General features: G+C 51.0%; 1 protein-coding gene across 3 annotated transcripts in view; it reads left to right on the plus strand.

Annotated features, from left to right (window-relative positions):
* The window catches only part of LTA4H (leukotriene A4 hydrolase), a 129,664-nt gene extending 126,822 nt beyond the window's left edge, over positions 1-2,842 (plus strand). For all 3 annotated transcript variants that reach the window (XM_061563076.1, XM_061563077.1, XM_061563078.1), the window contains one exon: positions 520-2,842. In XM_061563076.1, the coding sequence (XP_061419060.1) occupies positions 520-646 (127 nt within the window). In that variant the 3' untranslated portion in view covers positions 647-2,842. The remainder of the gene's footprint in view (positions 1-519) is intronic.
* The last annotated feature ends 13,505 nt before the right edge of the window (positions 2,843-16,347 follow it).

The raw sequence follows: 16,347 nt of genomic DNA on the forward strand, positions 1-16,347 counted from the left end.
TGCGTGCACCACATTTAGCGTGTGGCGGTGGGGTAACACGTGGGCGCTGCCCCCTCTTCCAAGGCGTCTGGCCAGCGTGGAAGAGCAGATCAAATACCCCCGAGAGGGGTCTCCAGACCTCCCTCTGGCTGCACCTTTACCTTGGGACCCGCTGTATCCCAGAAGGATGAGCGCGGTGCCCAGCCGGTTTGCGTGGCGTTGGCAGTAAGAGGGGGGGCCCCGATGGTAAGATGTTAACTCCCTCGCCTGGTGTGCAGGAGGTCGTCGGTTCGATCCCGACCCTGGCGCCTGCTGTATATTTGGAGTTTCCATGTTCTCCCCGTGGTCACATGGATTTTTCTCCGGGTCCTCCAGTTTTCCCCCCTAGATTTAGAATCAACATGCGTTTAGAGTATTTGGCTGCTATACATGTCCACATGATAAGCCATTTCGTATTGATGCTATACGGGGGGGATCTTTGTCTGTGCGCTTGTATTTAACTCTATGTGTGTGTGTGCTGCTGTGGCTCCGTGTTGCCAGGGACCTGTTTGCGTACGACGCCGCCCGTGGGAGAGCCATCGCGGCGTTCCAGGCGGCGCGGGCGACCATGCACCCGGTCACCGGCACGCTGGTGGCTAAGGACCTCAATCTCTTGGTGCCCAACTGAGACCTCGCACACGCACACACACACACGCATGCACTCACACACAAAGATCCCCTTCGTAGCCTTCACAGACTGTTGGGGCAAGTGCTTTAAGGGAGTAGCACTGTGGCACACGAGGAGGTAGGTGGGGGGTTGCCAGCACCGCGCCTGGCCACCCACTGTCTCCCAGGTGGATGTGTTCACACACTGCACCAGGTCCTCATTTGAAGATGAGTTGACCTAGGGGAGAATCGTGGCTGGTTCAGATAATCATCACTGGTGTTGGCTGTGAGCGGGAAGTGAATTCGGGCCTCTGGGTTAATAGCGCAGCACGCTAACCGCTTTACTACCGCACCCCACTACATACACACATTCACTCCGATAAGCACGGTTGGCTACGTACAGTGCAAAAGAAGTTCAACATACATTCAACATACATGCAACATACGTACATACACAACATGCACACATCTTCCTTCACAAACACATACACACATTCACACATGTACTCACACACATATACACTCACACATACATGTACACATGCGTTTAGACCCACATTCGTACGTGAAGATCTGCCTCTTAGACTTGTATGTGGTCAGGATAAGCCCCGTTAGTGAGCACCTATTAAGGCAGCACAGCACAGGAGGGGGGATGGTGTGGCCAGTATCACCAGCACCTTTGTCTTCTCAGTGCTGGTGCTGACCACACTGTTCTCGGTAAATATTTCGGGCAGAGCTCGGCTCGGGGAAGCTCGGGGCAAGTTCAGAGGCGTGTTGCTGGTGTGTGCATGGCCAGGATTTGAACGCAAATCACCGGGATTGTAGTGCAGTGTGCTGACCACGAGACCGCAACTCCCATTAACACAAAGACAAAGATTCCCCGTATAGCCTTCAACAGCCTTTTGGGGCAGGTGCACAGTTTTCCCTCTCCACATTTAGAAATGTGCATTGAGAGTATTTGGCTGCTATAAATTTGCACGCGATAAGCCACTTCGTTGGGCTATCATTGGTGGCCAGGTCGCTTCTGACAAATAGCTGTATAGCTCAGTGAGTTTTAGTTTAACGCAAAAACAAAGATCACCCGTATAGCCTTACCAGACTGTCGAGGCAAGTGCTGTTAGCGAGCACCTATGAAAGCCGAAACGGTACACGAGGGGGTGGGTGGCCAGCACCACACCTTTGTCTCCCCAATGGCGATGTTTACACACCGCACCAGGTTCTCATTTGAAGCTGAGTCGATCTAGGGAAGGCCCAGGACCGGTTCAGATAATCGTCACCGGTGTAGGCCGTGAGCGGAAATCGAACCCAGGTGGCTGGGTTCATAGTGCAGCGTGCTAACCGCTACACTACCGCTCCCCACACACGTACACCCACCCACCTACACCCACACACAGCCACACGTACCCGAACAAAGACAAATGCAACCAGGATTTACAAATGTTTTTATGCAGCTTTGAGTTAACTAAAAGAAAAAGCTTTACATAAGACATCGGTGTACTATGCTTGTTTGCTATAACGGCTAATCAAAACCATGGAATGATTGAATTGTCACAAAAGTTGATTTTACCTGCATATCCTTTCTATTAATGATACACGTTACAGTCGGAATGGGAACGTTAGAATTTAACCAGCACAGCGGTGCATTATTCTCTAATCGTTTTGCAAGACCGCGTGTACAGAATCGGTGTTTACTGGCTGTGGGTTGCAATTGATTTTTCCCGAAGGCTCCGAATGTGTGTATATGGCTACATGCAATCAGAATAACATTATACGCGAGTGCAATCTGGTGGTGACTTCAATTGCAAGAACAAAAATCGACGTTAATAGACACGACATGGTGTGACCGCATTTTAAGACGCTTTGGCAACTGCTCTAAGTCATCCAAACGTCGGAGGCAAGTCCCGGCGTCCGGCAGTATCGCCATTCTAACCGCACTTCGCGAGTCGCTGTGCCTCGCACAATGACGGCTGTCCAGTGTCCACCCGGTGGGTCGTTCTGACCTGGCGGAGTTGGTAGAGAAGTGCATGCATGGAGCGAGCGCCGAGGCGAAAATTACTCGCGAGCCACTTGACTGATGGAGCAGGGAAAGACTTAATAATCGTGATGGTGGGATTCAAACCTTCTTCCACGAAGGTGTTTGTAACGATGTTTAAAGGTCGACGTCTTGGGACGTGGACTTCGGCAACAAATAAAAGAGCTTTTCCATTTTCGAATTGCATCTCCGCATTTTGATCGAGTCATTTTGGATGAGAAATGTCACACGTTCAGCGACTTGGTTTCAACGTGTCGTCACACGTGTTCGACTACGGTTGAGGCCAGCGTGTCTGCAGTCAAATGGTGGCCATGTTCCACACCGACGATAAGCACATTTGGCTACGTACGGCGCAAAAGAAGATCAAAGTACATACAGAGTGGCATGTCTGCAGATATGATGGCAACATCGCACGCCAGGAGCTTTGTGTAGATAGAATTGAGGATTTCCTGGGTCTTTTTTATTTTCACATGCAACGAGTGAATTATGTGTAGTGACATAAGAAGGGAGGGGCTGCTGTAGGCTCTGGGTTCCCAGGTGGGTCCAGACGCTTTTAAGCCTTTGGGCGCCAGGCGTTGGGTTCCCAGGCGCTTAAGCCTTTTTGGCGCCGCCAATGGGGGGGGGGGGGGGGGCTGTGTGTGCTCTGTGGGATGTCTGGTGGCGCACAAGACCCACCCCTCGTCGGACCAGGCATAAAAGGAGAGCTCCCTGGACGATCGGCCCAGTTGTAACTCAAGACCCAAGACCCACGACCAGCCATCTGAAGACCCTGGGATGCTGTGAGAGCCAGCGCTGGGACTCTGGAACTCCCGACGCTACGACCTTGTGAGGGCGAGTCCAGAGCGTAGCCAGAGTAGAGTATCTAGGCTGTGTAGCTAGGCTGTGTACCTAGGCTGTAACAGAGTATCAGGACTGTTGGAGTGTTGTATTGTAATAAAGAAGTTACATCTACAAGTGTCTCCGGAACCCATTACATATGTAAACAATAGTTTGGGGAAACAATTGGTAATTTAACAAAAACGCTTCCTGTAAAGGCATATTGCTTCACAATAGCAAACCTGATACACTCTTTAATATTTCATGGCCTTGGCTTTGGAACCATTCAAACGTTTACAATCAAGAGCGAGAAAAAATGCATACCGTAGAAACACCTGTTTTTAAACGCATTAAAATGTTTTGAGATGTGTGTAGTAGAGAACAATCGTGATCAGCCATGCTCAATCCACCTAAGCCACAGCCATCTCTCACCACCTTGCGACGTGATTAATCACCCCCAACACCCGATGCATGAGCTCTTGGTGGCCACTGCGTAACGAGTGTCGATCATTGGGCCAACATCGCTTCTCGCTACGCTTCCTGCCCAAGTCTTTGACATGCCAACGTTCTCCAATGCGTATGCTCTCCCCTGTGTCTGTGACACTCAGTATACAAAACGAGGGATTGCCACATTAGGGACGAGTGTCGTCTCCATACTCATTTGAGCACAGCGGTGCGATGTTAACTACCTCGCCTGGTCTACAGGAGGTCGTGGGTTTCGATCGCAACCCCGACACCCAGTGCAGGATTATCCTCGTAGATTGTTTTTTTTCACTTGCATAGTAAAGTAATGATATTTTTTTCATTTGCTATGCAGCCAGATAATACGACAAATCGCTAAACTTAAACACCCAGTCGTTCATACAAGTTGAAGGCGGTATAGTACTATAGTGATAGAGCAAGTGCAGAATCACTGAAGCGGAATTGATAGATTGAAAGCATTTAGCGCGGGGCCCTTGAAAGTGCGGGGCCCGTAGTTACGACTACATGTGTAGCTACTTGTGCTACTACGATAATCCGGCACTGCTACCGACCACCGCTGAACCCCTGGCTCAGCTGTGGGGAGGGGGGGGGCGTCCCGTGGGGGATTCTTGAACCACGCGAAGTTGGGACTCCCCTCCCTCCCAGCACCCCCCTCCCAGCACCCCCTCCCTCCCAGCACCCCCTCCCTCCCATCACCCCCCTCCCTCCCAGCACCCCCTTCCTCCCAGCACCCCCTCCCTCCCATCACCCCCCTCCCTCCCTCCCAGCACCCCCTCCCTCCCAGCACCCCCCTCCCTCCCATCACCCCCCTCCCTCCCTCCCAGCACCCCCTTCCTCCCAGCACCCCCCTCCCTCCCCCCTCCCTCCCAGCACCCCCCTCCCTCCCAGCGCCCCCCTCCCTCCCTCCCAGCACCCCCTCCCTCCCAGCACCCCCCTCCCTCCCATCACCCCCCTCCCTCCCTCCCAGCACCCCCTTCCTCCCAGCACCCCCCTCCCTCCCCCCTCCCTCCCAGCACCCCCCTCCCTCCCAGCGCCCCCCTCCCTCCCTTCCAGCACCCCCTTCCTCCCAGCACCCCCCTCCCTCCCCCCTCCCTCCCAGCACCCCCTTCCTCCCAGCGCCCCCCTCCCTCCCCCTTCCTCCCAGCACCCCCTTCCTCCCAGCGCCCCCCTCCCTTCCCCCTTCCTCCCAGCACCCCCTTCCTCCCAGCGCCCCCCTCCCTCCCCCCTTCCTCCCAGCACCCCCTTCCTCCCAGCACCCCCCTCCCTCCCCCCTCCCTCCCAGCACCCCCTTCCTCCCAGCGCCCCCTCCCTCCCCCCTTCCTCCCAGCACCCCCCTCCCCCCTTCCTCCCAGCACCCCCCTCCCTCCCCCCTCCCTCCCAGCACCCCCCCCCCTCTCAGCACCCCCTCCCTCCCAGCACCCCCCTCCCTCCCCCCTCCCTCCCAGCACCCCCCCCCCCTCTCAGCACCCCCCTCCCTCCCCCCTCCCTCCCAGCACCCCCCCTCTCAGCACCCCCCTCCCTCCCCCCTCCCTCCCAGCACTCCCCCCCTCTCAGCACCCCCCTCCCTCCCAGCACCCCCCCCTCTCAGCACCCCCTTCCTCCCAGCACCCCCCTCCCTCCCCCCTCACTCCCAGCACCCCCCCCCTCTCAGCACCCCCCTCCCTCTCCCCTCCCTCCCAGCACCCCCCCCCCCCTCTCAGCACCCCCCTCCCTCCCCCCTCCCTCCCCCCTCCCTCCCAGCACCCCCCCCCCTCTCAGCACCCCCCTCCCTGCCCCCTCCCTCCCAGCACCCCCCCTCTCAGCACCCCCTTCCTCCCAGCACCCCCCTCCCTCCCCCCTCCCTCCCAGCACCCCCATCCCTCTCAGCACTCCCCTCCCTCTCAGCACCCCCCCCCTCCCTCCCCTCTTCCTCCCAGCACCCCCTCCCTCCCCCCTCCCTCCCCCCTCCCTCCCAGCACCCCCCCCCCTCTCAGCACCCCCCTCCCTGCCCCCTCCCTCCCAGCACCCCCCCCTCTCAGCACCCCCTTCCTCCCAGCACCCCCCTCCCTCCCCCCTCCCTCCCAGCACCCCCATCCCTCTCAGCACTCCCCTCCCTCTCAGCACCCCCCCTCCCTCCCCTCTTCCTCCCAGCACCCCCTCCCTCCCCCCCTCCCTCCCAGCACCCCCTCCCTCCCCCCTCCCTCCCAGCACCCCCCTCCCTCTCAGCACCCCCTCCCTCCCCCCTCCCTCCCAGCACCCCCCTCCCTCCCAGCACCCCCCTCCCTCCCCCCTCCCTCCCAGCACCCCCCTCCCTCCCCCCCTCCCTCCCAGCACCCCCCTCCCTCCCAGCCGGCACCGGTGATGTCACAGCCCACCAAACGCGATGACTGTGATTTCACAATTAAGCCACTTGTGCGAGTTTTTTTTATGATTTTGGAGCGTTTTTGATGGCCCTCTGCATTGGAATGTGGACACAGTCTGCCGTGCCAAAATAAGCGTGTTCACAAGTTCAAATGGTATGTCCTTGGTGCCGGATTATCCCAGTAGCACAAGTAGCTACAAATGTAGCTACGGGCCCCGCACTTTCAAGGGCCACTGCACTTGCTCTATTACTATAGTACTATACTGCCTTCAACTTGTATGAACGACTGGGTGTTTAAGGTTAGCGATTTGTCGTATTATCTGGCTGTATAGCAAATGAAAAAATCCAATTACTTTACTATGCAAGTAAAAATTGTGTGTTTTAATATGTATGTGTTTTTTTATATTTAGGACCCCTTTATAACATGTACATAGTGGGGCCTGTAGCACATCGCTATGTACGTTATATCTGCGTGCATAGCTGCGTGTCTTGTACATCTGTGCACATATATAGTGCGCTGTGCTGCTGTGCTCCTGATGACTTTGATTCCCAGCCACGCGTAGACAATAGCAACGCGTGTTGATTCTAAATGTGGAGGGAAAAACCGGAGGACCCGGAGAAAAACCCACGCGACCGCGGTGGAGAGAGACACGAAAACTCCAAATATACAGCAGCAGGCGTCAGGGTCGGGATCGAGCCCACGACCTCCTGTGCACCAGGCGAGGTAGTTAACATCTCCTAGCCACCGTGACGATTATGAGAGAGACACGCAAACTCCAAATATACAGCAGCAGGCGTCAGGGTCGGGATCGAGCCCACGACCTTCTGTATACCAGGCGAGGTAGTTAACATCTCCTAGCCACCGTGATGATTATGAGAGAGACACGCAAACTCCAAATATACAGCAGCAGGCGTCAGGTTCGGGATCGAGCCCACGACCTCCTGTGCACCAGGCGAGGTAGTTAACATCTCCTCGCCACCGTGGTGTTTTCCGAATCAACCATGGGCTTTCCTGGGGTAAACTCAGCCTTATTGAAGTACCGCATCTAGAAGAGTGTGATTACTGCATCGGCACAGGGGGAGATCAAATGAAGCTTGGGTTGGTGCCGGTCACGCCATCATTCTTTAAGGCAGGAGAATAGGCTGATGCTCGCAAACAGCCACTTGTCCCTGTGTGAGAGAGAGATTGTGTGAAAGCACTGCTCCCCTTCTCCACTCCGTGTCACGATGACCACGCGTGCTGCTGCTGTTGGAGAGCACGACTCACCACCACTGCTGCTGCAGAATCACCGGTTGCACAAATCCTTCCAATTCGCGTAAACAACAAAGCCACCCAGTCAAAACGAGACGGAGCGACAATACGTGTATTTGATAACCCCATAATAACCAGTGCATAGACACACGGCATATTGGCGTATTTTGAGAATGAATAAATACATCAATCCTGTCCTCAATCTTCAAAGTATCGGGTTTTTTTGTAAATAGAGGACTGCACGCTTGTTGTTCAGACATTGTGCAATGCCTGTTGAACATTCCCCCGAGTGATGGTTATAACATGGCAAAAAGGCCCCATGATATAGCTGCTCACCCCGAGCTCTAAATGTTCTGATACGTGCATTGGATTTGGACTGTTCGCCCTTTGCCTGTTCTCTGGTCTAACACTGGTGGTGAGGCAAGAACACGAAGAAGGCTGTCTCCGGTGTAGGCCAATCCGTTTCAAAGACGATGCATTTCTAATTATCAGAGCATGTTTGTTTGCATGTTCGCCACAAGTACGTGTGGTTCATGCAGACATGATTGTTTGAATTTTTTTTATCTCTTTGGTGTTTGAACATCTTAACACCTGCTTTAGAAAAGGTAACATCTCATCTTATTTTTCATACTTAAATGCAACTTCTTGGAGGGATTTTAGCAATCGTTCTAAAACTAATCACGAATCTACTATCCATGCACAGTGGATGTTTTGTGAAAAGGGACCAGTCCTTCCCATAGGAATGTTATATTGTCACGATAAGTTTAGATCTACGTGGTGGAGGTGTCACGTAATACTCTATCCAACACAGTCACCTTGACCTGATTAGAAAACGATGGCGGCCGGTATGCAAACCACACGGGAGCTGTCTACTTATTGTTGGTGGGGGGGGGGTTAATGTTGGCACGTGGCCACGGTTTTAAAAAGTCAAGAAGTTCTGCCAATGATTTTCGAGGTTTCCAACAAAAGGTCCTGCATTTGCTGCTCACGGCTACTGCTGGATATTTGTGTTGACCTACTCTTCCACGTTGGTACGGGCATCATGGGAGGCGTGTGAATAACCACGAATAGTCAGTCCAGTGTATGAACCATTTACACCACGACGGCATCACGCGGCGTTTTCCCTGCAGCGCCACTTGAGCCTGGCCCCTACTCCTACGAGTTGCGGTTGGCGTGTTTTTTTCAATCCGGCGCGCATAATGGGAGCAGTCGCGAACCGCTATTATCTGCGTATGACGAGGATTTGTAGATTAATGCATCGCGAATGACTGCAATTCTGCTTTGCATTGAATACGCGTTTTAAGACTTGGTAGCTTACAACTTACTTACTCTTCATCCCCAATGGGACATAAGGTTACAATGGGCTATCTCCATCTTCCCCTATCCTTGGCTGCACGCTGTGCATCTCCCCATGAGAGGTTCATCTGACCAAGCTCTTCGGTGACCGTAGCTTACAAACCGCTCTGGAAAAAAACATTCCGTGGATGCCCTTTCAAAGTGTGCCATTGGGACACTTGGAATACCTCACATTTACGAATGTGTGTAATAAGTCCCATAGTTATCAATAACATGACGGAACAGTGTATGTGTAATGACGACTTGGACGCACTTGTCTTGAGATGGTTTATTTTTTTAAGGAGCCACGTACTCACACTCGAACAGGCGGAGATTTTATTGCAACAGCCCGAGTCTCTCACGCATCTCCCTTATATACGGTCCGAGGCCACGCCCCCATTCCTGAACCTTCTCTCGAGTTTAAAGCGTTCGTGACTGCAGGGATTCATCTTCTTGGTTCTTTCGGTAAAGTCACGTAGAATGGAAATAATAAAATAATAAAAATAAAACATAAAAAATAATTCTCACGACGTTTCAGCCACAACGCAAGCAGCCGTCCTCAGGTGAAGAACAGGTCTGTCAGAAAGACAGCGTCTGTCTTTCTGACAGACGCTGTCTGTCTTTCTGACAGACGCTGTCTTTTTGACAGACCTGTTCTTCACCTGAGGACGGCTGCTTGCGTTGTGGCCGAAACGTCGTGAGAATTCTTTTTTGATGTTTTATTTTTATTATTTTATTACTTCCATTCTACGTGACTTTACCGAAAGAACCAAGAAGAAGACTTCTCTCTGGTTCTAGACTGCTCGCTCTACCAGCAGACTCTACTGTCCTCTTCCGTCACCTGGCCACGCTTCTATTCTCGATCATTCCCGCAGCTACCAGTCCACTCGTTCTGCAAGCTGCCTCCCCTGTCATTCATAATAAAGGTTTTTGGGTTAGATTGCATTATTATAAATGTGTTGCAACCTTCTACCACCCGACACGGCCAATCAGTAAAACATGTGTCACATCAAACACACCGGTGGGCTGAAGAAGTAACTAATTGGCGTTTTGTTACCTTTATTATGAATAATACTGGTCGTGAAAGCCTACGTGTTAAACTGACTATCCCCTTTCATTACCTCCCGTGGCCACTAGTCCATTCGCATTGCAGGCTGACTCCCCTGTCATTACCTCCCGTGGCCACTAGTCCATTTGCGCTGCAAGCTGACTCCCCTGTCATTACCTCCCGTGGCCACTAGTCCATTTGTACTGCAGGCTGACTCCCCTGGCATTACCTCCCGTGGCCACTAGTCCGTTCACACTGCAGGCTGACTCCCCTGTCATTACCTTCTGTGGCCACTAGTCCATTCGTACTGCAGGCTGACTCCCCTGTCATTACCTCCTGTGGCCACTAGTCTACTCACACCGTAGTTGGCTCTACTGTCATTACGTATGTATGTTTCACGCATAAAATATCAGGTACAAGCCTAGTTATATTATTGTTGTTCCATGTATTTATCTTAGCAGTGGGGCGGTGGGGGGGGGGGGGGCAATCCTACTGTGTGTGATCCCAATTTGAGTTATTCGCAGGTAATGTTTCAGCATTGAGATGTTTCGGCCAATATCAGTGACATTGGCATTTTTTTTAGCTCGGAGAAGAGGACCGGAGATCCTGGAGGAACCCCATTGCAGAACAGGTGGAGGATATACAAACTCCACACAGAAAGGCTGCCCAATCGGGAATCGAACCCAGGTACTTTGTTGCTGCGAGGCAGGAGTGTATCAAGGTGGCGAGATGTTATCTCCCTTGCTTGGTATGCAGGAGGTCGTGGTTTCGGTCCCGACACCTGACCCCTGGATGTTTAGAGTTTGCGTGTTATCCCCGTGGTCGTGTGCATTTTTCCTCAGGTCCTCCGGTTTTCCCCTCCACATCTAGAATCAACATCACGCATCTAGAGTATTTGGCTGTCCACATGCCACTTTGTCGAGCGAGTATATATATAATTATTTGTGGGAAGGTCGCTTCTGAAAAAGCTAATAGCTCAGTGGGCGTTACCTGGTAAATAAAATAGTTTTTTTAAACAAAGTGTTTCCACTGCGCCAGCCGGCCACTCAAGACACTATAAATATCTGCGGAACAGTTTCCTGCAATAAAAACGCATTCATCCTTGAGCTGGCTGGATGGCTCAGGGGGCCCACAGTCGAGAGAGCTGAGCAAAGTCATTCATGTCAGTCATCGATTCCTCTACCGAAGAAGAAAGATCGCTCGACTAATCAAATAACACGATAATAGTGAACAGAAAAAAAGTCTCACCTTTGTTCCCACGCGTGACACCATCATCATCATCATCGTCGTGTTGTCCTCCCCCCACGCCTCCGATTAGCACATATGGTACGAAAGAAGTTCAACATACAAACATCATCATCATCCCTGCCAGTGGCTCCTTGCGGGGTTTCCCACCTTCGGGGAGGCAGGATGTCAAGGGCTTTAAAGATGCCTAAAGTACGACCACAAAAAAGTAGTGGCTTATAATGGTAGTCGATTGATCAGCGCGCCCAACTCATCGTCCTGCCAGCTCTGACTGACAGATTTGGGGTGCGCCGAGCCAGAAGCGATGAGATTTCTGGGATAAGATAATCACGGGGCCGCCACGGCGCCTTTACACCACAGCTTCTCCAGTGCAGCAAGTGCATCGTCTCAATCTAGTCACCATCGATGTATTTGATTCTCACCTAGCCCAGCGGTGAGAGCCCATACCTTCATTCAATCATTTTGACGCTTGACCATTTTACAGAACGTGGAGTGCCGTCTTGTGTTTAGTAAGAGGGGCCAATTTAAGTGACCACAGAAGTCGTTCTGTGCCATCCTTTTTGTCGTTCTATAGATTATGTACACCCTCAAATAATTGGCTTTTTCCCCCGGGTATTGACTTTTAATCCATCAAGCAACACATTTTTGGAAGTATTGGCTCACCTTGTGATCATTTGTAATCCGTCACAAAGTAATATAAAGCATGTTTATACTGTATACAATAATTTTCTACGAAACCCTTAACTTTGAGACTACTTTCCAAAATCATATGTTAAACAGTTGCTCATTATGCGTTCACTATAGCTTAGCATTTTCATACCATCTCTTTTGTCCGAATAATTTTTCCTAACCAGTGTAAGTGATGTGTTTTCACCCTAAGCGATACAGATAATCGCTGGATATGTGTTACCGGGGATACAAATATTCCGGGAGAACCAATATTTGCTTACACCAGCTGATGTTTTTGTTCCCGCACACGATGTCAATTTCTGCTGAAATGACCCCAAAGTGTGAGCGTTTGTGGCTTTCGCTCTCGTATCGTGAAGTCGATAGTTCAATCGGTGGTCAAAGTTACATCATGGTGGGTTTTATTATCTTAATTTTGTTCACGATCACATCCGTGGTAAACAAAAACACACGGTGGGTGTGGGGTGCAATCTGATGCCCACGAGTGAGATAGAGGCTGGTCCGCCCGTTCCGATCACGAGAGATGGGCGTTTAATTCAGGAAGGTCACGCGCAATGCGTGGGCACCGGCGGGATTATTATTGTGTGTCCCATGGCAGTGGATCAGCTGCTGAGGGTCCAGACCGTTCTGCCCCCCCCTCCCCCACCCGGTAAAGTCGCTGACCTCCAGCAAATGACGGTTAATCATCAACAATCCACCGGGTTATTTGCTTAGTATGGAGACGACGAGGTCAATGATTAACCCCCCCCACCACCAAACTCACGAACAGTGAATGCGGGGCCCCCTGTTTTTTTGTTGTTTTGCAGTTTCAAAATAATTAATAGCGTCAGCTTGTATAGAATATAAATGAGAATATGAATAAGAGGACAATCATGTTTCTACTTTAGATACCTATATCTGCACATACATTAAACAAATATCAAATAAAGTATTTCTTACACAACCCATGCACGGGACCTTTTTGAGAGTTCATAATTTCAGCAGCATTGATTCAAGACAAGCAACATTGTGGGCCGGTTTCGATGAGACGCCAATTCCACGGTGTGTGTCCAGCAGTCTCTCAGGATGACTACTGGTGACTTTTCGCAAAGTAGTATTGGCGTTGTCGACCCTGGACGCATAATAGGCTGAGTTGATCAAAATATTTTTGCCAAGTTCTATGAGCGACTCAAGCACTCGAACCATACAATCGAATTATAATATTATTTTTTAAACTAAACCATTTTTTTATTTTACCAGGTGAGGCCCACTGAGCTACATAGCTCTATTCCAGAAGCCACCTGGCCACAAATGACAGCTCTACTGTGTGGCTTATCGTGTGGAAATGTATAGCAGCCAAATACTCTAAACTGATGTTGATTCTAAATGTGGAGGGAAAAAACGGAGCACCCGGTGAAAAATCCACGCGACCACGTGGCGAGAGACACGCTAACTCCAAATAAACAGGTGTCAGGGTCGGGATCACACCCACGATCTCCTGTACACCAGGCGAGTTAACATCTCGCACCACCGTGGAGACAGAGCCCACTAAATCAACAATTACCCCCGTGTCAAGAGTCGTTCGTGGCAGCTCTTCCTTTGGGTATTTCATCACTTCCCCAGCTCTGTAAATGTTCCCCCGGGGGGTACGGCTGCGAGTCGCTCGGGGGCAGTGTCCGACGTGTCACTCCACGTGGCGGGAGCTTCTTCAGGAGCTGAGTCTGGGCAGCTCACTTCCTTCCGCGGACTTGGTGGTTGAGGAATACAGCTGCGGTGCTGTGGCGCGGAGGGTGTCTCTGATCGCTATCGCAGATACCCAATTGCCCTTCTAAAGATATCTTTGGAAATGGAGTTCTTCCGTTTCACAACCACCACCCCCCAAACGGGTGCACAGCTGTTGTGGTGGAGTCACTCACTTCTCCGGAGGACAGAACACAGCGGAGAGTCTCCACTCATCGTCTCCGAACTTGTTTTTGATCGTCGTTGCTGGATATTGCAGCCGACCTGTCCCCCACGCAAGGATTCATGACGGGAGGAGTGGTAGCAGGGCGGACCGGCTACACACAGTCTTGGCTGCTGCTGTTGGTGTCTCGTGTAGGCTGGCCGATGTCATCCATTCGCTTTGTCTAAGTGTTTTCGTATGCATTTGATAAGGAGCGATGGTGCAGTGGTTAGTGCACACATCCCGCCAATACCTCATCTTATCGACGGTGACGTGGGTTGACCAATATTGCAGATCCTATAATTCGCGGGGTTATCGGCGATTTTACCCCTCTCATCCACGCGGTAAAAAACTCGTGGATAACCCTGTGGGTAATAGGGTGCATTGGCCATGCGACTCCTCTTACCTGCATAAAATGGCAGATGTACTTCTACTACTAGTTTTATTTTACCAGGTAAGGCCCCCTGAGCTCCATAGCTTTTTTCAGAAAAGACCTGGCCACAAATGATAGCTCAACGAAGTGGCCTATCATGTGGAAATGTATAGCAGTCAAATAATAGGCGTCATAACATACCATCCATTACCCTCAGGTAACCCTGCGGATAATAGGGTGAATTGAGCACGCGACTCCTATTTTCCGTGAAAAATAACCTCCGGCATCACGAGCAGTTTCATTACACGTTATGGGTAAATTCGCGGATAACCGCAGCTAATAGGAGTGATTTTTTTATTGCGGATCCTACAGATGCCGATGTAATAGGAACCGTCGGTAATAAGGACGTGGATAAGAGGAGTTCTGTGAATGAAGCACAGATCTCAATATCACAGCCTCGCCAATTGGGGTGAACACCTTGCCACACGCCAAACCAGTTAAGTAGGACAGCTCTTGCCAATTTTACTGTATTAAGCTATTGAGGCTGAGACTCGTAAAAATTACCAATTTTCCACTGTTCTCTTTGATTTATGTCTCCACACGGATTGAGCCTCGTGTCTTTTTTAAAAGGTAAATCTGAGTGACTGCTGTTAAATATGGAAAGTGATAAAATGTGCAATTTTGTTGGAGGGGAATTCTTGCAAATGATGTGTCCAGAACCCTTTAGCAGCAGATGTGACACATTGGTTATTGTTCGCTGAATAACACGGCTCAGCGTGAATTTAACCATCGACTGGCTGTAGTAAAATGCTCAGCAGGAAGCCTGCGAACGAATAACTTGCCCAGGATCGCTTTCCAGAATTCACAGTCGGTCACAGTTAATGGAGTTAATTGAAATTCTAGTGGAGTTAACGTTCAACTTGAGTCACCATCTGGCACGTATCGGAGGTGATGAAAGCACGAGGTGGATTTCGCTGCCCGGCTGCATGTGGAGTGAGGCTCACATCTCTGCGAATGCCGCACATCAGCACGAGGACTCCTCTCTGTGCTAAGCATGTGGACGCACCTCACTGTAGCTGGAATGGAGTGGTGCTGCCTGCCCTTGTAAAGCAGAAAGTATCAAGGCAGCCAAGCAGGCGACCTTGGGCTGTTTCTCCTGTTACCGGATTCTAAGTGGGCTCCCAAAGTTTAGATTTTGTATTTTTTAGGCCATGGGACATTTCCATTTTGCAGCTTAAAGCAACCAACGCATATGTGCAGAGCCATCCCTAGGCTACGATGAAAGGGGGTGATCGCCCCAGGCCCCGCGGTTTGGGGGGCCTCCCGCACTTCAACATCACGGTGTCAGATGGATGTACTACCTCCGCTTTAGTTTTAAGGTATTGGGGGGAGTCCACACGGTGTGTGAGTTGCCCTGGGACCCGCACCCCCCCCCCCCCTTCACAACGATGGCTCTGGATAGGTGTGCAGGTATTTCTTGCTTTAACGATGCACTCGTACTGTAGTGTTTTGACTGCTTAACGACAAGGCAGGACACGTCGCATGAAGAGACGACGGCAGGCCAATCGAGACGAACGCAGAATCCTGGTGACAATGGCGTGATGCGAACCGTCAATGTTTTGGTGAGCACGACAGTTATTTCGCGAAAGGGCTTAAAGTCTCATGACGTTGACGGACAAAGTGTAATTACTTTAGCAGGTGATCATCACGTTTTGTCAAGGCTCAGGTGGTGCTCTCTCCATCCCACCGTGGACGTTTTGTGATCACTCCTCGTACGGATCGCTGTTTCTCGCGAGCGAATTTCCGATAGCGCGTTCCCACGGAGCGTCACGGCACCGCAAATGCGACAACAGAGAACGCAGGGTGAATGTTATGAAAATACCGTTTAATATTTCATATGGAAGGACACCTATAGCAGCAGACAAAATCACATCTCGTGTTAAATTATTATTTACAATAACATCATACAACGGCCGGCTTTGTCTCACCAAAGCAATCCGTTATTATTATTGCGGATTAAAAAAGGCAAACTAAGCACAGATCAAACAATTACAAATTGACCGCGGTACTTTATAAACACGTTTTAGCCAATACCCTGGCGTCGCCCGTTCTAACACGCATTCAGACTTGTACAATGAATCGCCCGTTTGACAATGTGCAAACAATTTTTTTGCCATATTTGTTTATATA

This window comes from Lethenteron reissneri, chromosome 30 (genome assembly GCF_015708825.2).
Source record: "Lethenteron reissneri isolate LAM-NWPU_2019-01 chromosome 30, ASM1570882v1, whole genome shotgun sequence".
NCBI lineage: Eukaryota > Metazoa > Chordata > Hyperoartia > Petromyzontiformes > Petromyzontidae > Lethenteron > Lethenteron reissneri.